Source organism: Nelusetta ayraudi, unplaced genomic scaffold (assembly GCF_046127955.1).
Source record: "Nelusetta ayraudi isolate G7.1 ecotype Tasmania unplaced genomic scaffold, CSIRO-AGI_Nayr_v1 ptg000357l, whole genome shotgun sequence".
Taxonomy (NCBI): domain Eukaryota; kingdom Metazoa; phylum Chordata; class Actinopteri; order Tetraodontiformes; family Monacanthidae; genus Nelusetta; species Nelusetta ayraudi.
In genome coordinates, this window is record NW_027466397.1 from 28,333 (window position 1) to 50,000 (window position 21,668).

Consider the following 21,668-nt stretch of genomic DNA (forward strand, 5'->3'; position numbering starts at 1 on the left):
AAGGAAACCCTGACGGTTCAGATCAGTTGCAGCCAGCAGGAATGTGTATATGTACATGTATGTATACATATATGTCTGTATGTATGTATGCATCATATATCTATGGATACTTTGCATACATATGTACAGTATATATGTATATATGTATGAATAGGATATGTATATATGTGTACATACATACATACATATATATGTATATATAGATATATACATATACATTTGTATACATGTATGTATGTATGTATTTATGTATGTGTATAAATGTATTTATGTATGTGTATATATGTATTTATATATGTGTATATATGTATATATATATGTATGTATGCATTTGTATATATATGTATATATTTCTATTTGTATGTGCACTGACTCAGAAGTGTGTGTGCCCCGCCCCCCAGGGTGAACACCTGTCCCAACAACTGCTCGGGTCGCGGCGAGTGCCGCCTGGGGAACTCCAGCAGCAGTGGCGGCGCCGCCCCCTACTGCCAATGTGAGGGCAACTGGACGGGGTCAGCCTGTGACGCCCCCTACTGCCCAGCGGACTGCGGGGCGCCCGACAGGGGGCGCTGCCAGGACAAGAGCTGCGTTTGCAGAGCCGGGTGGCAAGGTGGGCCAGGTTTCTGGGGGGGGGGGGCCGATGGGTCTGATTGGGTCCCTATCGTCCAACCTGATTGTGGACGAGGAGGATCCAATCAGGAAGTGACTCCTGCCCTCCGTCATCACTTTTTGCGGAAGTCGGTCATGTGACTCTGAATCAGCAGCAGAGAACCTGCTGACGGCCGCACCTTTCAGTTGCACAGATCACGCACTGTCGCTGTTAGGGCTGGGTTCCGTTCCAGGCCTTTTGCTACCGTGCTGATTTCGATACCTTGGTTCCTTCACCGGTTCCACACAACAATACCTTTTTATTTATTTATTTTTTTGACACCAAGTGTTTTAAAACCACCAACAACAACAAAACATACAATGTTGCCATTACTGAACAAAAATGTTTCATTTTCCTTTTTACTGCTTGATTCCATTCAGGATTTTCTTCCAAACCCACATTGTGGTGTCGGTTCTCCTCCTTTGCTGCTACAAAATGTTCAATTTCTGCTTTGCTGTGAGCCTCGTAATCAGAGCGCTAACAACATTAACGTTCACTCGCTCACGCGAGCAGAGGTTTTTTGCCAGAGTCTTTAGTTCCCGCCTCTGTCACGCGAAAGCTGATGATGATTGGCTTATTTTCTTGGGGCATATCCAAAAGCGGCACTGGAAGATGTTGGATTTTTGTGATTCTCGATAGTGTCGGATCATTTCCAGATGGATGCAACAATGTAGCCCTGGTCATGACCCCCCTCCCCTGACACCCCTGCAGACCAGCCCCCGCCTCCTCCTGAAGGATGGTTTCCTCATCACTTTCCTCCAAGTTACTCAACTGATGCAAACAATCGCAGCACTTCCTGTTTGGGGTCACACATTCCGATTCCAGCAGTTGTTTGGATAAATGGGGAAGCCTCTTGGGGAGCAATGGCCCGGGGGGGGGTTGGCGCTAGCTAGCTCTAGTTTCCTGTTTCGTTGGCCAGATGGTGGTCAGCCGGGTCGAACGGAACCTCTCCAAAATAGATTAGATTCAACTTCATTATAATTGCACTGCATTTAGTAATATACAGTGATGTTTGCAGTATGTACATGAGTGCAGGGAGGTTATTGTTAGTGATACAAGGTAGTGGGTAATAAGTATGGAATTACAGTATGTGCAGTTGTGATAAGTAGTCTCTCTCTCTCTCTCTCTCTCTCTCTCTCTCTCTCTCTCTCTCTCCATCCCCCACCCCCTCACCCCACACCAGGTCCCGACTGCAGCGTCTCCGTCCCTGCCAACGCCTCCTACTGGACGCGGAGGGAGTTTGTGGCGGAGGCGGGGCTGGCCAGGGCGTCTCACAAGGCCATGGTGGATCAGGGCATTATGTGGGTCATCGGCGGCTACGTCTTCAACGCCTCTGACTATCACATGGTCAAAGCGTGAGTGCCCCCCCCCCCGCTCATTGATAAGCTCTCCTCCGCTCCTGTTTGTTCCCGCCTCCCTGACAACAGGTTTTTTTGTTTACAACACCTGGCAACTGGTGAGGGGGAGGCCGCGCCTCCTTCCTTCCTCCCTTGTGTTCTCCTCCTCCTCCTCCCTTCTCTTCCTTGTTTTTGAAGCTGTTTGCTCTGGCTGAACTTGGATTTCGATTGGGACTCTTCTGGGTTCTTTCCAGTTTGGGTGCGTGCCACTCGGAAACGAAACTCAAAGCCAACGCGACTCCCAGTGGCGATCCTAGGAAGTGTCGACGTTAGAGGCTTTGCATTGGCGCATGAAAGTTGTTTGTTTTTCCTGATACAAATGAAACTTTAATGACACTTTGATTCAGATAGGTATATTTATTTTTTATATATATGTATGTATGTATGTATGTGTATATATATATATATATATATATATATATATATATATATATATATATATATATATATATATATATATATATATATATATATGTGTATATATATGAACACTCCTGATCAAAGTCCTGTTGAGAAATTGCAACAATTGTCATTTTGCACTGCCGGATCTAAAGGAGGTTCTAAGTAGAGCCTCAGAAATGCAAAAAGAGGAAATGGGAGCAAGAGACCGACAATTCTGAGCAGGCAATTTATTGAAAACAACATTTCCGCTGAAGTAGGCTGTTCATCAGCTGATCAAAAGTTTAAAGGTCCTCACACACCTCTGATGGTGGAGAAGGCGGCGGTTCTTTTCACGCACCTCAAGCGTTTAGGTCGCCACACTTTAAAGCGATCGTGTCTGTCATTGTCTCCTTTAAGTCTGTTCCTACAAGCTTTCTAAATTACAAGCGCATCATAAGTAAAATGGAAAAAAAAAAAAAAAAATCACAGAATGACTTCTGACTTCCTGTTTCCTGTTTCCTGTCCGCAGGTTCAACCTGAGCAGCAGGAGCTGGCTAACCCTTGACCCCTCGGTCAACACCGTCACGCCGCGCTACGGCCACTCGCTGGCGCTGCACGAGGTAACGTGAGGCGAGGGCCTCGGCCGCCACTAGAGGGCACCAGATCCCAGATTCTCTCTGCTGTTTGCAAATGCGGCGCTTTTAAGATTGTTTTCATATCATTGAGGAGCTCAGCCAATATTATTATTATTATTATTATCATTATTATTTCTATTATTAGTAGGGATGCGCTGAGACCAGTACCGAAATCCGGGTCTCTGTTCTGATACCAGGGTTGAGTACTCGTACTCGTACTCATACTCGTTAAATATGTGCCGAAACTATTTTTTATTTTATTTTGTAAATTTGTTCAGCTTCCAGTGTCGAAGGATACGCCAGCGGCCAATCAGAGAGGCCAATGCGGAGATATTTAATATCTTGTTACTGAAAGCGGAGTGGTTGGGGGGGGGGTGCGGCGCTCCAAAAATGGCAATGAGCGGACAGGGAGTGATGGCTCCACCCACAACCTCTGAAATAATCTTGAAAAAGACTCTTCCAGAACCCTGCTAGCTTTGAGCAGGAGCAGGAAGCATGGGCGGAGTCAGCTGGGACAAAGTCACGTCTGTTGCAGGAAAGAGTTCTGCGAGTCGTGCTTTGCTGAAATGCATTCTGTGCAGTACTTTGGATTGTATTGGGTTGAGACGGGTACAGGACGAGGAGCTGTCCACTTGTGATGTGGCTCTCTCCTGCCAAGGGTCATGGAGTTGTTGGATTCCTGGTTCTTTTCCCCCACTCGAAAGAAGTCGGTCCGGGGCGAACGGTGTTTTCGGGACGGGTTCTCAAAGTCAACAAACGTAGCATTTAAAAGCAGGTCTTGGAGTGATATAATACCCTTCCCTTTCCAAAGTGCACACGCAGAGTCAAGTTTAGGAGGTTAAAGAGTGCGCTTGTTGCGTAACGGACCTCCGAGGAACAAGATGATCTAATGTGAAGTGTTTGCCGAACTGTGTCCATATTTTCAAGGTTGACGGGGAGACGGGGTTGGAGGTAAAATGCCGCACTACCGTAGTTCTTTGCCCTCTATTTTTCCGTGCTTGTGCTGCAGTGAAAGTTGTGACGGTCTGTTCCGTGAAAAAAAACATGATGAGGAATGTTGTTTATCTAACAGAACATCTGTGGGAAAACAAGGGGAGAAAAAAAAAATCAAAGTAATTCTCCTGTGTGTAACTGCAATGGCCTCGTTAAGTACTCCCTGTTGGTATTGGTGAGAACTGGGAAGCAAGTACTGGTTCTTTAAAAAAGGGCTATCAGTGTCTTCTTCTCCTTCTCCTTCTCCTTCTTCTTCTCCTTCTCCTCCTTCTTCTCCTTCTTCTCCTTCTCCTCCTTCTTCTTCTTCTTCTTCTCCTTCTCCTTCTCCTCCTCCTCCTCCTTCTTCTTCCTGTCCTTCTCCTTCTTCTTCTCCTTCTCCTCCTCCTTCTTCTTCTTCTTCTCCTTCTCCTTCTCCTCCTCCTTCTTCTTCTTCTCCTCCTCCTCCTCCTCCTCCTCCTTCTCCTTCTCCTCCTCCTTCTTCTTCTTCTTGTCCTTCTCCTCCTTCTTCTTCTCCTTCTCCTCCTCCTCCTCCTTCTTCTTCTTCTCCTCCTCCTCCTCCTCCTCCTTCTTCTTCTTCTTCGGGTCCACCTGGTCTGTCTGCTGATTCAGAGTTCAGTCTCGTCTGTGGTGTGGAGACAGTGGCTCAGTCAGTCAGTCAGTCAGTCAGCCGGTGTTGATTTGCTGCAGTGAGACAGCAGCTTCTTCTTCTCGACGGACGGACGGACGGACGGACGGACGGACGGGCAGAGCTGCTGACAGAATAGTGAATAAGTCAGGAGGGACGCTGCGGCGGCTGCAGAAGCTGCTGCGTCAGACAGCAGGTTGCAGCTCCGAGTACAGCGACACACACACACACACACACTGAAAAAAACCCCTGACAAATCAAGTCAGACAGACAGTCAGACAGACAGACAGACGGACAGACGAGGCAACACGCGGTGCCAACAACACACAAGTGTTTTACTGTGCGAAGCCATGTCGTCTGATGATTCATTGTCTCTCATCACTCGCCCGGGTTCTTTGTTGTATTTTTCCGTCTGAAGGATTTTGTTTTTTTGTTTTTTTGTTTTTTTGTTTTTTTGCACCAAACTGAACAAACACAGCTCAAGTCAACCAGCAGATGCTGGGGGGAAACAAAGAAGAAGCATTGACTCCCTCAGCAGAGGGAGCTCCTCCGCTCTCCCTCTGCTTGCTGTGTGCGCCTGTCTACACACACCTTTCATATGTCTTTGATTCATCTCAGAAAACAATGTCTGTCGCAGCGTTCGCCTCCTTTTTCTTATTCAGCAATATTCTAGCAATTGCTTCACAAAATGAATTCAACTAATTAAGAAGAACAGCGTTAGTTTGGACCCTGTGCCTCTAGAGCAGCCACTAGGGGGCGTTTCTGTCCGTTCTGAAGCTGTGTGTGTAATCATTGTCTCCCCCCCCCTCCCCCCCCCAGGGGAAGATCCTGATGTACGGAGGGAAGATCGACTCGTCGGGCAACGTCTCCAGCCAGCTGTGGGTTTTCCACGTGCAGAACCAGACGTGGGTGTTGCTGAGCCCGCGGGTCCAGGAGCAGTACGCCGTGGTGGGCCACTCGGCGCACGTGGTGCCGCCGCTGCGGGAGGGCGACGACCCACTCATGCTCGTCCTGTTTGGCCACTGCCCGCTCTACGGCTACGTCAGCCACGTGCAGGAGTACAACCTGGGTGAGTCCCCCCCCCCCCCCCCCCCCACCCACCCACCATGGTGTTGAAGTACTGGACATTGGTCTCGGTCTCCAGACCACTTTTTTAAAGGGTCTGGTTCTGGTCTCGGACTTGGGGGCATTTTTACTTGGTTTTTGATTTTTGATGAAGAGACTCGGTGGAGACTCAGCCAGCACTGCAGAACCATGCAGAACCTTGAGGTCTTTCACGACGTCCAGTTAATTGATTTTTTTTTTTTTTTTAATTTTATGAAGACAAGTTGTTGTTTTTTTGAAAGTTGCTGTTCCATTTATCTATAAGCGGAGGTCTGGTCTTGGTCCCGCCCTCCAGAGGTCTTGGTCCCGCCCTCCAGAGGTCTTGGTCTTGATGCGCTCTAGTCTTGAGAGACCACTAGTGCAGATATTGAATCTTCTGGAAGCTCCCGCTGGCGCCGCCGACTGTGGAACCGACCTCTGGGCTTCAGCACCGGAGGGAGGCGTTGCCCTGACTCCGCCCACCTTTAGAATTGAATAGACGAATTTGAATGAACTTTATTGATCCCCGAGGGGGGAACTGGGATTGTTACAGTATCCGTGCTTTGTGTACCAATAGCAGCAACACCATCAACGATAACATACAAGCATCCGTCCATTTTCAATACTCGCTCCTTCCTGGGCTCAGGGTCGTGGGGGTTCGGCTGGAGCCTCTCCCACCTGTCATAGGGCGAGGGCAGGGTGACACCCTGGACCCTGGGGGAGGGGGGGGTTCTCAGTCTCCATCTCGATTGATTGCACCTCCACAGCTAATGAGCGGCTCTACTGTGTCGACTCTCCGTGGACTCCACCTCACCACCCCCCTCTTTCCACCACCCCATGTCTCCCCGCAGCCAAGGGCACGTGGAACCTGGCGCCCACCTCCGGCGCTCTGGTGCAGGGCGGCTACGGCCACAGCAGCGTCTTCCACCCCGGCACCCGGGCCGTCTACATCCACGGCGGCTACAAGGCCTTCAGTGCCAACAAGTACGGCCTGGCCGGCGACCTCTACCGCCTGGACGTGGACACCAGGAAGTGGTGAGTGGCGCCAAGGGCAAAGGTCACGACCTTTGACGACAGGGAGAAATGTTGTGTGTGTGTGTGTGTGTGTGTGTGTGTACACAGTGGGGCAAAACAAAGTGTTTGGCAGCCCTCGATTCTGCAAGTTGTCCCAACTTAAAAAAATGAGGTCTGTGATGTTCATCACAGGTGCACCTCAACACCTCATGTAAAAGAATTCCAGGAAATCACATTGTATGGTTCTCTAGGAATTTATTTGTTGAAGTGGTGCAGAAAGTAAGCGTTTGATCAATAACAAAGGTTGACCTGGTTACTTGGTAATGCGACCCTGGTGGGCAATGACAGAGGTCCAATGTTTCCTGCAGGCCTCCACCGGGTTTGCACACGCTGGCCGGTGTTCTGGCCCATTCTTCCACGCAGATCTTCTCAAGAAGCTGTGATGTTCTGGGGCTGTCGCTGGCCAACGCAGGCTTTCAACTCCCTCAGATTGTCTATTGGATGGAGGTCTGGAGACCGGCCGGGCCACTCCAGAACCCTGACGTGCTCTTTACATAAGCACTCCTCGGTTGCCCGGCCGGTGTGTTTGGGATCATTGTCACGCTGGAAGATCCAGCCACGTTTGATCCTCAGTGCTCTCACTGATGGAAGGAGGTGACCCGTGGCCCCATCCATCCTCTGCTGAAGGCGGATCAGTCGTCCTGTCCCCCTTTGTAGAACAGCAGCCCGAAGCGCAACGTCTGCACCCCCCCGTGCTTCACAGTGGGTACGGCGTTCTCGGGATGCAACTCGGCATCCTTCCCCCTCCAAACACGGCGAGTGGCGTTTATACCAAAGAGCTCCATTCTGGTCTCACGTGACCACGTGACTTTCTCCCAGTCCTCCTCCGGGTCATCCAGACGGTCTCTGGCAAACTTTAGACGCACCTGGACATGTGCAGGCTTAAGCAGGGGGGCCTTGCGAGCGCTGCAGGATTTTAATCCACGATGACATAGTGAGTTACCGATAGTAACCTTTGTTTCTGTGGTCCCAGCTCTCTTCAGGCCATTGACCTGTGTCCCCCGTGTAGTGCTGGGCTGTTTCCTCACCGTCCTCAAGGTCATTTGTACCCCGCTAGGAGAGACCTTGCATGGAGCCCCAGGTTGAGGGAGATCGTTGGTGATCTTGTATTTATTCCAACAGTTGATCTCTTCTCACCAAGCTGCTTGCCTAGTGTAGACTGGCTCAGACAGCTCTTTGGTCTTGGGCCATGGCGGAGAAGTTGCAGTCTGACTGTTTAAGGGTGTGGACAGGTGTCTTTAATACAGGTAACAGCTTCAAACAGGTGCCATTAATACAGGTAACGAGGGGAGGATAGAAGAGGTCTGACAGGTCTGCGATGGACAGAATTCTTGCTTGTTTGGAGGTGCTCAATGCTTATTCCCTGCACCATCCATCCTTCCATTTTCAATACCTGCTCCTTCCTGAGCTCAGGGTCACATGGGTCTGCTGGAGCCTATCCCAGCTGTCATTGGACGAAGGCAGGCAGGGTGACACCCTGGACAAGTCGCCGGTTCATCACATCTTTCTGCACCGTTATGCAAATAAACTCTTTGAAAACCATACAATGTGTCCTGGATTTGTGCTTTACATCCTGTCCGTCACAGTTGAGGTGCACCTGTGACGAACATCACAGACCTCTCTCTCTAATCATCATCATGTGTATATATATATATATATATATATGGATACAATATTGTTGTACTGTAATTGGTTGATAAAATTAGACAATAATTGAGAAAATTGTGTTGAAGTGCCTTGTACCTCTGTCAGCCACTAGGGGGCCTTTCTGCCCTTTCTGAAGCTGACCCTGTGTGTGTGTGTGTGTGCAGGACGGTGCTGAGGGACAGCGGCTTCTTCCGCTACCTCCACACGGCGGTGATAGTGAGCGGGACGATGCTTGTGTTTGGAGGAAACACCCACAACGACACGTCCATGAGCCACGGCGCCAAGTGCTTCTCCTCCGACTTCCTGGCCTACAGTCTGGGTCAGACACACACACACACACACACACACACACACACACACACACACACACACACACACACACGTTGAGCTCGTCTTTCCTCGGCGGTGGCGCTTGCCTGCTGTAGTTGCACTGCCGTCCACCAGAGGGCAGCGTTTACCCGCTGCAATTTCAGGGCCGCAGTAATACGACGCTTCAATCATCGCTGCAGCGCCACCCAGCAAACTGATCGAGTGCAAATGAAATGTATATTATTCATATCTTTAATTTTAGTAAATGATTAGTCATAGTTTTTTTTTTCAAAATGAGAAATCAATTCACAACTAAAGATAGATGATAATCGAGTGCTTTTATTTTTAAATGACTGAATTAACCTCATAGGGGTAAGTTTAGTCGATTGTGAGTTTGGTCAAACTTTATTTACAGCTAAGCTGGTGAACAAGCGCTCTCATTTCTAACGGTTTAGTCCACTAAATTCTGACTAGTTGTCCAGCTCCTCCCTGCCTGCAGGGGGAGCCCGACCACCTCAGCGTTCTATCTACTCTCAGTGGTGCTCATGTCGTTAGCGAGCTGCTGGGGCTCTTCTCCTTGCTCCGCCTTCTGGGAGTAAACAGCAGTCACACCAGACCGGGCATCGGTACTACATCATCTTCAGTCGGGCCAGTGCCTGGGCCTGACGGATGTGTGGCCAGCAGGTGGCACTGTGGTGCGGGTCGTCCCGCGCCAGCCTCAGTTTGTGAATTGACGCGTCGCGGCGCCGCCCTGCTGGCGGCGGAGGATGAGGTTGATGCCCGGGCGGACAAGAAGAAGTTGTGAGGCGTTCAAGGTCACTGCCGTGTCAGCTGACTGGACTCTCCCTCTCTCTCTCTCTCTCTCCCTCTCTCTCTCTCTCCCTCCCTCTCTCTCTCTTCAGCGTGTGACGAGTGGACGGTGCTGCCGCGGGCGGAGCTCTACCACGACGTCAACCGCTTCGGACACTCGGCGGTCTTCAGCGACGGGTAACCCTGAACGCAGCACGACGCCAGAGCCTCGCAACAGCAACACACAGCACACGACACTCGACACGCAACACAGCTAGAGCTGCAGTACCGGCAGCGTCCACCAGGCCCACGCTGTCTACGAGCTGCTGTCACAGCTGGATGTAGCTCCACCCCCTTTCTGATGACATCACTGTTGAGGTGGCACGTTTGACTGGAGGTCATTTGTTTGGAAGCAGAAAATAACCATTCAGTCGTTCAGCCAGCCAGTGCACCTCCTGCTCCGTCCTCATCCTGCTCCTCCTCCTCATTCTTCTCGGCCTCCAACATCTCTTATCCCTCCTCCTCTCCTTCCCTCTCCTTCTTCCTCCATCTTCTCCTCCTCCTGCTGCTCCTCCTCTACCTCCTCCTGGTCCTCCCTTTCCTCCTCCACCATCTCCTCCTCCCCCTTCTCTTTCTCCTTTTTCTCCTACTCTTCTTCCTCCTCCTCGACACCATCTCCTCCATCTCCATCTCCTCCTCCTCTTCCTTCTTGTCTTTCTCCTCCTCCTGCTCCTTCTCTGCCTCCTCCTGGTCCTCCCTCTCCTCCTCCACCACCTCCTCCTCCTACCTTGTCTCCTCCTTCCCTTTCCCCTCCTTCTCTTCCTCTTCTTTCCCCCTCTTCTTCCTCCTCCCTCCTCCACCATCTTCTTCCCGTCCTCTTCCTCCTCCTCCTCCTCCCCCTCCTGGTTCTCCTGCTGCTAATCCGTCCTCCTCCTCCTGCAGATCAGTGACACATGTTCTCATCGGCTGTCGAAACCTTGTGATATAAAGCAGAGTGACAGCTTCTAAATCCTCCCCAGGGGTCGCCCACACACACACACACACACACACACACACACACACTCTCTCTCTCTGTGTTAATTTATGCATTCGGAGGCTCTTAAATGCATGTCGGAGGAAAACAAGCAGCGTTTGGGAGCTGATCTGCATGCGATGGGAAAGTTTCTTGTGTGCCGGGGATTTTTTCTTTGCGAAGGAATCTCACGTCTCTTTGCTTTGTCCCTGGCATCTTTTATTCATGACCACATCATCTGAACATGAGAGCACACAGGAGCCATCGGCAGGCTGTAGGAACTTGGCCAAGATTTCTTAGCGGAGGAGCGAAAGGAGAGGGGAAAAAAAATCAGAAAGGATCTATGGATTAGGCTAAAGTGAGAGATCCATTTTTTTTTTACATTTTTTTTATCAGGGAATAATGATTAAAAAAAATGATTCCTCCCCGAGAAAAGAAAAGCTTCTTATCAGCGTCTGTTCTGAGAGTTATGAAATGACTCTTTTTTTTTTTTTTTTTTTTTTCAAATAACAAAGTTGAGGAGTTTGAGTGAGGAAAAGTTTCAAGTCCTTTCAGCCGTCAGCTTCCATCATTTCTTACTGGCTGCTTCCTTCCTGTTTCTGTCTCGTGCATGTTACACACATACACCAGAGAGGGCGCCATCCAAAAGGCGATGGATGGATGGATAATGGTGGATGGATGAATATAATGAGATATGGAGAGTTTGAATCGTCCGTCTTGTTTATCTCCCATATGAGTGAATTTTCAGCTCCACTAGTGCGTATGTGTGCGTGCGTGTGCGTGCGTGTGCGTGCGTGTGCGTGCGTAACCAATCAGTGTCCTTCCAGGCAGCAGGGGGCAGGGCCACAGCCTCGGAACAGGGAGTTGCAGCGAGTGCAGTAATTCATTATTTTTCTCTCTTCTTTTTGTCTCCTTCCGACCGTCTTCCTCCTCCTTCCTCTCTCACTTCCTGCCCCCCCGCCCCCTCTTTACCCCCCCCCCCCCCGCCCACACACACACAGCGCCATGTATGTGTTTGGTGGCTTCAACAGCCTGTTGCTGAGCGACGTCCTGGTCTACACCTCGCCCAGCTGCTCTGCCTTCACCAGCGCAGAGTCCTGCCACCAGGCCCCGCCCACCATCGAGTGCCTGTGGGACGCCGCCCTGGACCGCTGCCTGCCGTGGGAGGGCAGCAGTAGCAGCAGCGCCACCACTGGTGGGGAGGACCAGCAGCAGCAGCAGCAGCAGCTGTCTGCCGCCTGCAACACTCGATCCTGTAGGTGGCCCCGAGAAGTGTGTGTGGTAGCGTGTGTGTGTTGTTCCCCAGAGACACCAGCGAGCTCAGGAAGGTGGAGGTGTAGAAGCGAGAGAGCATGGAGCTGCTGAGGAGGCTACCACTCCTTTAGCTAAGCAGCCTGCTGATGAAACATCTTCACTGACTCTCTCTCTCTCTCTCTCTCTCTCTCTCTCTCTCTCTCTCTCTCGCTCTCTCTCTCTCTCTCTCTCGCTCTCTCTGCAGACGCCGCCGACAGTGGTGGCGAGCGCTGCGACCAGTACACCGACTGCTACAGCTGCACCGCTAACACCAACGGCTGCCAGTGGTGCTCGGCCCAGTGCCTCTCCCTGGGGAGCAACTGCACTGCCACCTCGGTGAGCGGGGAGAGGGCGGGGCCAGTCATAAGGAAGGGGGCGTGGCCTGTCAGTGGAGGGGTGGGGCCAGATGGACAAAGCGGGCAGGGCCTGTCAGTGGTGGGGTGGAGTCAGTCAGAGGAGGGGGTGTGACCTGTCATAGCTGGGGGGGGTATGGTCTGAAAGAGGGAGGGGCGGGGCCTGATGGAAGAGAGGCATATCCTGTTAGAAGAAGGGGCATGACTTGTCATAGGGGTGGGGTGTTGCCTATCAGATGGAGGGGCGTGGCCTGTTATAACATGAGGTGTGGCCTAAAGGAGGGGGCGTGGCATGACATCACTGGTATTAAAGTAAAAGTACTACATACCACTAAGACATATTATGGGATGTTGACCCTGTTAATAGCCAACCAACCAACCAACCAACCAATGTCATTTTCTATATGTTTATTTTTCCCTACTGACCTTTGACCCCAAAGCCAAGATCCTCTAAAATAATCTCATGTCGATTTCAAACAACTTCACCTCAAGCAACAACAACTAGAACCAATAATCAGCCAATCAATCCAGTGTAGGCAGTAGAAAGTACAGATATTTGTGTACAAATGTCGGGAGTCAAAGTACGAAGCGGTCCGAAAAAAGTACGACTCAAAGTGGAGTACAGATACCTGAAAAAGTCGACCCATGTATTTTCTACTTCCCACCTCTGGTAGTCTGGCCACCTGTCTGGGTGGACCACTGACCTTTGACCTCCATCAACCCCCCCCCCCCACGCCCCCAACCCCCAACCCCACCCTTCCCCTCTGCAGGCAGTCGTGGTGGAGTACGACCTTTGCCCCAAGGACAACCCGACCTTCGTGTGTAACAAGAAGACCAGCTGCAAGAGCTGCACGGTGGACCAGAACTGCCAGTGGGAGCCTCGCAACCAGGAGTGCATCTCCCTGCCCGGTGGGTTAGGGTTAGGACACGCTGCCCCTGCTGGTGGGAGTGTGGAGCTGCAATGATAAGACTCTTGGCCGCCCGGTTCTCAATGCGTCTCCACGTGAAGCGACCGCAGACGGAAAGAATGTTTTGAATACTGGGGAGTCAATAATCAGCTGACAGCTGAAGAAATGAACCGTTCCCACTTCCCAATCTGGGTTCGCCCTGTTGCCCAAAAGAATAACCCCTCACCTGGCAGGACCTTTAAAAAACAAAAACCAACCCAACCCAAAACGACTATAATAATGGTAGAAACAAGGTGTTTGTGACTTCCTGCAGGGGGCGGTGCTGACCCTCTGCTGTCTGTTTCCTCCTCCTCTTTTCCTTCTCATCCACCTTACCTCCTCCTCCTGCTACTCCCGCTTTTCTTCCCCTCCTTCTACCTCCACCTCTTCCTGCTGCTCCTCTACCTCCCTCCTCTTTCTCCCCCCTCCTCCTCCTACCACCACTCCGCCTCCTCATCACCCACCTCTACATCCACCTCCTCTTCCCTTTCCCCCCTCTCTGATTACTCCATGTCCACCTCCACCTCCTCTTCTTCCTCCTCCTCCTCCTCTCCCCTCTTTTTCCTACTCCACCTCCTTTCGTCCGCCTTCTCCTCCTCCCTCCACCTTCTCTTCCTCCTCCTCATCTCCTTCCCCCCTCTGCTTACTCCATCTCCAACTCTACCCCCTCCCTTTCCTCCTCCTCTTCCTCCTCATCTTCCTCTTCCTCTTCTCCCCTCTTCTTCCTCCTCCTCCTCCCCCACCCGCTCTTCCTCCTTTTCCTCCTCTTCCTCTTCCTCCACTTCCCCCTCCTCCACCTCCTCCTCCTCCACCTCCTCCTCCCTGCCTCCAGACAACGTGTGTGGTGACAGCTGGCACCTGGTGGGGAACTCCTGCCTGAAGTTGCTGACGGCGAAGGAGTCGTACGACAACGCCAAGCTGTCGTGCCGCGGCCACAGCGGCGTGCTGGCGTCGCTCACCTCCACCAAGAAGGTCGACTTCGTGCTGAAGGAGCTGCAGACCATGGCCGCCACGGTGAGTGAGGGACGCGCACCACCTTGAGAAGCAGAAGGACGGAGGGTGGTCCTCCTCCGCATCGATTCCCTCTCTCGCCCGGCGCCGCGCTTGGGCGAGCGACGGACCAAAACCTCTGGCTGCGGCCGAGCAGACGGGAACTAATCCATCGCCGAGGCCTTTAATCTGTGCGTCCCCGTTCACGCCACGCTGCTCCTCCTCCTCCTCCTCCTCCTCCTCCTGCTCCTCCTCCAGTTGCCGGAGCGTCCAGCTGAAGGAGAAGGAGGAAGAGAGAGAGAGAAGCGGTCGGCCAAGGCTTCGTTAAGCTGCCGCTCAATTAGGATTCCAGCCCAAATCTCTGGATTAGACGGACATTGTTCCAGGCCACCAGCGTTTTAATTCAATTCACCGAGGGAGTGAAATTAGACCGGAGAAACCTTTCCATTAAATCCCCCTAATTATGATCCCAGTAGTTGTTGTTGTTGTTATTATTCTTAATAATAATGACAACAAAGAAGACCAAATACGCCTTTTTTAGAAAAAATCTCCAAAATCCTGAAAGAATATAATAATAATAATTATAATAGTTGTTGTTGTTGTTATTATGTATTAGTATTGTGTATAGTATTATATAATATATCATTAATTGATATAATATATATTCATGATATATTATATTATAATAGTTAGAATTATAATAAGTACAATGACTTTAATTGCTGTTGTTATTGTTTTTCAATTTCATTAAAATTTTCCAGAGTTTTTTGCAACGGCAGGAACGAACCTGGAAAAATACTCATTTCATTTAGTCTGATCTCAAAAAGAGAAACTCTGTTTATTTATGTATTTTTTTATGTATTTTTTATTGTGTTATATAAAAATGCATAAATAAACAATTTTTTTTTACATATTTGCATAGAAGGGGGCGTCATTTTGCACCAAATGACTTGTTTAAATGCATTCAAATGCAGTACAAGGCCTCGGTGACGCCGTGGGTGGGGCTGAGGAAGATCAACGTGTCCTACTGGTGCTGGGAGGACATGTCTCCCTTCACCAACAGCAGCCTGCAGTGGCTGCCCGGCGAGCCGAGCGACGCCGGCTTCTGCGGCTACCTGGCCGAGGTGGCGCCCAGCGGCCTGAAGGCCCAGAGCTGCATCAACCCAGTGAACGGCAGCCTGTGTGAGAGGCCAGGTTGGTCCCCTCAGAGAGTGTGTGTGTGTGTGTGTGTGTGTGTTTCCTAGATATGGGCAGGGGCAGGGGCGGACGAGTGTTTCAGTGACCCACTGCATAGGAGGAAATAACACATCATGGCATATGTAGACAACAATTATCAAAATGAACCAATGCAAAGTTCCAACAATATCAGTGTCTTTCAACCCCCACAATATTTAGCTAAGCACTGTTTTTGAAATGCCTCTGAATGGATCGACATGTACGGAGAGCCGCTCAGCCCGTTCAGTCATTTGTCTGGACTTGATGGGTCCAGGAGAAGGTCTTCAGCGTAAGGGTGGGGGGTGGTGAAGTGACCAATGGTGAGTCATTGAGATGCAGCAGTGGTGGGAGACCAGGAGGGGGCGCTGGAGAGGGACATGGTGGAGATGATGAGCATCTTTCAAAATGGGATTTTATTTTGACGGGGTGTGTGTGTGTGCTCGTGCTGCTGACCATGCTCACCATACCTCCCTCTTTCTCTCTCTCTCTCTCTCTCTCTCTCTCTCTCTCTCTCTCTCTCTCTCTCTCCCCCCCCACCCCCACCCCAGCCAATCACAGTGCCAAGCAGTGTCGCACGCCCTGCGCCATGCGCTCCACCTGCAGCGAGTGCACCAGCGGCAGCAGCTCCGAGTGCATGTGGTGCAGCAACATGAAGCAGTGCGTGGACTCCAACGCCTACGTGGCCTCCTTCCCCTTCGGCCAGTGCATGGAGTGGTGCACCATGAACACCTGCCCCCGTGAGAGAAGACTCTGAACATTTAGATTAAAAAAAAAAACAAAAAAAAGAAGAAGAATTTGGTACTGTGGAATAAAACGTGAAAAAAAGAGTTAATAATACATTTTTATTAATGATAATAAATAATATGCACATAAACAAGAAAATTAATAATAAGAATGTAACAGTTAACAAAATATTCCACACAAAAAGGAAGAATTATTTTTTTTTTCGTTGTTCTTCAATTGTTCTTCATCTAAATATCTCTTAGTCTATAAATATTTATATTTTATTTCTTTATTTTTATTTTAGTTTTCATGAATATAATGTCCCTTCTCCTTGCACTGCATTGTTGCTGGAGATGCTGCAGCAGGATAAACAAAGGCTCCTCCTCCTCCTCCCCCACCTCCTCCTCCTCCTCCACCTCCTCCCCCTCCTCCCCCACCTCCTCCACCTCCTCCTCCTCCTCTGACCTTGTGTCCCACCTGCAGCTGAGAACTGCTCTGGCTACCGGACGTGCGCCCAGTGCCTGGACCAGCCGGGCTGCGGCTGGTGCACCGACCCGTCCAACACGGGCCGGGGCCAGTGCATGGAGGGCTCGTACCGCGGACCCTTCCAGACCGCCGTGCCGGCGCCGTCCACACAGCCCGGCGTGCCGGCCGCCGCCAGCCAGCCCGCCCTCAACACCAGCATGTGTCCCAGCATTGGAGAGGCCAAGTACAACTGGTCCTTCATCTACTGCCCAGGTGGGGGGGGCGAGGGACACACACACACACACACACACACACCCGCAGACACACACGCTGGACACACCTCCTCTTTTGCTCTAGTTCAGCGGTGTCAAACTTGAAAAACACAGTGGGGCCAAAATTTAAATCTGATTTAAATTTAAATCAATTTTTGAAAATAAATGCAAAACTTGGACAAAGGCAACTTTAATATTCATTGAAAACCTTTTTCTAAGGACCCAAACAAGTGTTGCGTCAAACCTGAATATGGAACAAAGCAAAGCTTAAGATGATGCAAAATCAAATTTGAAATTAAAAAAAAAATACATCAAAAAAAATAAAATGGAAATAAAAATCGTATGCTTCTTTTTGTTTTTGCAGCCTTCTGATTTAAATTTCAAAAAAAAGTGAGCTTTTTTTTCCCATGGGCTAACCATACAACACAACAACAACCCAATGAAGTCATAATAATCAAAGACTTCAATGAACGTCCTGTCCAGCTTGAAGCGCCGCCACATTACCAGCAAAGCATTCTGGGATTTGTTGCAATAGTGGCACATGTGCTGTATAATACCAGCGGGCTCTGGTGTTGATTTAGTGTGTGTGTGTGTGTGTGTGTGTGTGTGTGTGTGCCAGCCTGCCAGTGTAACGGCCACAGCCAGTGTGTGAACCAGAGTGTGTGTGAGCAGTGTGAGGACCTGACGACCGGACGCCACTGCGACAGCTGCATCTCCGGCTTCTACGGCGACCCCACCAACGGCGGCAGCTGCCAGCGTGAGTGCCGCCCGCCGCCACCAGCCAGTCCAGCCGCCGCTGCCTGCAGGGGAGGGGGCGGAGTCACCAGTCTGTTCTCTCTCTCTCTCTCTCTCTCTCAGCCTGCAAGTGTAACGGCCACGCCGGCATGTGCAACCCCAACAACGGCAAGTGCTTCTGCACCACCAAGGGCATCAAGGGAGACCGTTGCCACCTGTGAGTCACTGACTCCGCCCCCTCCGCCTCCGATCTTACCCCGCCTCCTCACACCTGACCCCAACCCCTCCCATCTGACCCCTCCTCCTCCTCCTCACACCTGACCCCACCCCCTTCCACTGCCACCTGTGAGTGACCTCCTCATACCTGTGCCCGCCCCTTCCCATCTGGCCCCACCCTTTCTTGCAACAGTAATCAAATAAGAAACGGCTTCAGTCTTTCACATATCAGGACCTGATTGGTCGCTTCAACCTGTTAGCTCAACTTATTTGCCGACTACTAACAAAGTTTTCTTTAAACTCTCCCTCTCCCTCTCTCTCTCCCTCACCCCCCCAGGTGTGAGGTGGAGAACCGTTACCAAGGCAACCCTCTCAAAGGAACCTGCTACTGTGAGTCCCACCTCATGTTCCTGTCCTTTAACCCACAGCTTGCAGTGTGTCAGGAGGTTCCGACGGCCTCCTAGTGGTCGCACGCTGCTAAATCTTCCTCTCCCTCCACCTGTCTCAACCCCCCCCCAACAGACACCCTCCTCATCGACTACCAGTTCACCTTCAGCCTCTCGCAGGAGGACGACCGCTACTACACCGCCATCAACTTTGTGGCCACGCCTGAGGAGGTGAGTCCAGTCCCGCCCCCCCCTCTGCTGACACGTCACCAAACTCAGTTTATTTCCCTGACTTGCAAGTGTAACTGTAGTCGCAACAGTACACAGGGTCGCATGCTGAAGGTAGAAGAAGGGAAAGAAAATAGGAGGAGAAGAAGAAGAGTCTCACGCTAAAGTCGTGTGTTAGCTAACCCCAGACTGTAGAAGAAAAAGCTGTGAGCGCTCTCTGCTGCCCCCTTCAGGCAGTTGCCGTACTTACTCATTAAAGGAGAAGCTCCGCTGAAAGAGGTTCTAGAGTGCTCTGGGGATAAAAGGGATACAACCGTGGGGAGCCTTTATAAACCAGTGAGACCAGCATGTGTTGGCGACAGCAGGGGGGCGGGGGGGTTTCTTCGTAGCATGTCGTGAATTAAGAACCCGAGGATTTCTGGTTGTCTAGCAGAACCCTGGTGATTTTCTTCCTTTGACCCCCGCCCGCCTCCGCCACACCTCCTGCCTGCGACCACAACACCGCTCCTCGAGTTCTAGTGTGCAGTGGTTGAGCAGCATCAGGCAGCAAGCAGCAACTTTCAAAGGCACAACCGGAGAGATTAATTTCATTTCAAAGAGGCAAAAACCAATTTAAGAAGCTCGACGAGCTTCCCGAGCTTTTCATTTTCTTTTCTTTAATAAGAGTCTTTATTGATTTACACAAAGTGCCCGCTGAGGCTGAGATCTGCTTTCAAGAAAAAAGGCGTGGAGAAAAAAAAAAGTACGTAGCACGTAGAATAATTGAAACGCATCTCAGCGCCTCTCTCACGCACGAGCAGCGAGCAGAAGCAGCAGCAGCAAGTTGAGACTCAATATTGAGTCATAAAGAAATGAAAGACAACTAATACACTTGTACCCTTATTTATTTATTTATTTTATTAATTTATTAATTTATTAATTCATTTATTTGGAACGTTGTGGCTTCGCTCGAGCCGCTTCTTCCCAGCAGCTGGAGCCAAAACCTGCTGCACAAACAGCTGTTTGCTTTCCTCCAGGTGTGTGTGTGTGTGTGTGTGTGTGTGTGTGTGTGTGTGTGTGTGTGTGTGTGTGTGTGTGTGTGTGTGTGTGTGTGAGGATCTTTGTGGAAATGATCCTGTCTGTGTCTCGAAAGTATTTTATTGTTATTATTGACAATATAATAATGATGATGATGATGATGATGATGATGGTAATAATCACGCTGGTTTAAACAACGACTACTAATGAGTCCCGCCCATCAGTAATCAGTCTGTGGCTTCAGCCTCTGTGGTGGGAACTCTGAAATGACGAGGTCCGAGGGGGGTGGGGGGGGTGTGTTGGCTCTGAAATTGGCTGAGTGGTCTTTGTTTTTCTGCCCCCCCCCCCTCCCCCTCTTCCTGCAGCCAAACCGGGACCTGGACATGTTCATTAATGCTTCCAAGAACTTCAACCTGAACATCACCTGGGCCACCAGCTTCACAGGTACTTGGGGGGGGGGGGGGAGGAGGGCGTGGAGCCTCAGTACACACCTGCTGCCTATGTCTTTACCATGACAGTATTGTGTCCTTTTTCTTTTATTCTATCCATTTTAAAATAGAATAATCGTAATTAATTAATGAACTATTAATAATATCCTTCAATGAAGGTTCAAGCCCATGCCTTGGAGTAGCAAGGAAAAGTGCGCCTAGAAAACAGCAGTTATTTTGGTTATAACGCCAGCAGAGCATCCTGGGATTTGTAATACTAGTGGTCCATGTGCTGTATAGCAGCGGCGGGTCGGCTCTAGTAGTTCTGGCCAGAGTCTGACACCTGTGCAGTAGTTGTTGCAGTCGTCATCAGGAGACACAAGACCTCAATCGTCTTCCCCTCCCGACTGACCCGCTCGTCCACTGAGGTGAAGCCTGCTATGAATGTCGACCACGCTTCCTCATCCTCCTCTTCCTCTCTCTCTTCCTCCCCCCCCCCCCCCCCCACCCAACAACTCCAGCAGGAACCCAGACGGGCGAGGAGATCCCCATCGTGTCCCGCAGCAACATCAAGGAGTTCAAGGACAGCTTCTCCAACGAGAACTTTGACTTCCGCAACAGCCCCAACATCACCTTCTTTGTCTACGTCAGCAACTTCACCTGGCCTATCAAGATCCAAGTGAGCCCCTGCACACACGTACGCATGCAAACCCAGTGAAGACCTGCTGAGAAGAGCCGCAGCTGCTGCTGCTGCTGCTGCTGCTGCTGCTGCTGCTGCCTCTCACCACTAGCTTGTGGACAACACCTAGTAGGCTTCAGAAATAGAAACACTCGCAATTCCCCATTGTGTGGCCAAGCTGGGCAATTGCAGTCTTGAGCTGTTGTTGTTAAGCCGCCTCCCCATCCATGCGTCCCATGTCCAGAATGGTGACCTCGCTGCTGTCCTCGTCAGCAACACTGGCATCTGACAGAGGATCGAACACATTGCATTCTTCCTTCAACTGTCAGGTCGACCACGCTGACGAGCTTTGCAATGCTACGTTCCTCTGTGAACGCATGGACGGGCTGAGCCCGGTAGGAGGGGATCTGTAAACCTGGCTTTAACTGTAAACGTGACGATGTAAGACACAGCTGCTCTGTCCAGTTGGCAGCAGGAGTTGGTGTCAGAGCTTTGGGAAGTGGCTCCTGAACAGAGGGGGCCTTCTTTAGAATCCTCACCACACATTTCAGCGGCGGGGAAGCCAAGCTGTTCCTCTTCGGCTCACAGTTGGAGAAAAAAAAAAAAGAAAAAAAAAAAAAAAGGGCCATTCTTGGAAAAACACACCGTTCTGTAGCTTTATCAGATGTGTTCGTTCTCCTGGCTCCCCGGAGGGACGAGGAGGGGCCTCTCCTGCAGTCGACCTGGGGTTATGTACGAGGAGCGCCCTCTCGCCCCCCCTCTACCCCCCCCCTCGCCCCCTCTCGCTGTCCTGGAAAGCTGCCCGTTGTTGTTCCGACAGGGGATGTTGGTATTCCGTAAAGTCTGTAGTAAAGGGCAGCCCACACACACACACACACACCTCTGTCACTGAGCCTCGGCCATGTCTGGCTCTGTGAGCGGGGCTCTGCCTACCACCTGGAAGCCAAGCAGTGTGTGTGTTTATGCAGCTGGCCTCTGTGTGTGTGTGTGTGTGTGTGTGTGTGTGTGTGTGTGTGTGTGTGTGTGTGTGTGTGTGCGCGCGCACCTGTAGTAAAAATATACCAATCCGTCTGAGGGACTTCATTTTCTAACAGCAGGCTGGGCTGAAGGGGACGGCTGATGGCAGT

The 21,668-nt window shown here is 50.7% G+C and overlaps 1 protein-coding gene across 4 annotated transcripts in view; it reads left to right on the forward strand.

The window, feature by feature from the left end:
• The window catches only part of atrn (attractin), a 46,021-nt gene that overhangs the window by 4,813 nt on the left and 19,540 nt on the right, over positions 1-21,668 (forward strand). The window contains exons 5-24 of one of the 4 annotated variants that reach the window (XM_076017405.1): positions 402-610; positions 1,833-2,004; positions 2,957-3,047; positions 5,500-5,749; positions 6,615-6,798; positions 8,649-8,803; positions 9,696-9,780; positions 11,596-11,849; positions 12,093-12,223; positions 13,011-13,149; positions 14,020-14,201; positions 15,152-15,371; positions 15,941-16,129; positions 16,599-16,853; positions 17,472-17,609; positions 17,711-17,804; positions 18,141-18,193; positions 18,326-18,420; positions 19,800-19,878; positions 20,384-20,559. In XM_076017405.1, coding sequence (XP_075873520.1) covers positions 402-610; positions 1,833-2,004; positions 2,957-3,047; positions 5,500-5,749; positions 6,615-6,798; positions 8,649-8,803; positions 9,696-9,780; positions 11,596-11,849; positions 12,093-12,223; positions 13,011-13,149; positions 14,020-14,201; positions 15,152-15,371; positions 15,941-16,129; positions 16,599-16,853; positions 17,472-17,609; positions 17,711-17,804; positions 18,141-18,193; positions 18,326-18,420; positions 19,800-19,878; positions 20,384-20,559 — 3,151 coding nt within the window. The remainder of the gene's footprint in view (positions 1-401; positions 611-1,832; positions 2,005-2,956; positions 3,048-5,499; positions 5,750-6,614; positions 6,799-8,648; positions 8,804-9,695; positions 9,781-11,595; positions 11,850-12,092; positions 12,224-13,010; positions 13,150-14,019; positions 14,202-15,151; positions 15,372-15,940; positions 16,130-16,598; positions 16,854-17,471; positions 17,610-17,710; positions 17,805-18,140; positions 18,194-18,325; positions 18,421-19,799; positions 19,879-20,383; positions 20,560-21,668) is intronic. The other 3 variants (XM_076017407.1, XM_076017406.1, XM_076017408.1) reach the window with 3 other exon arrangements.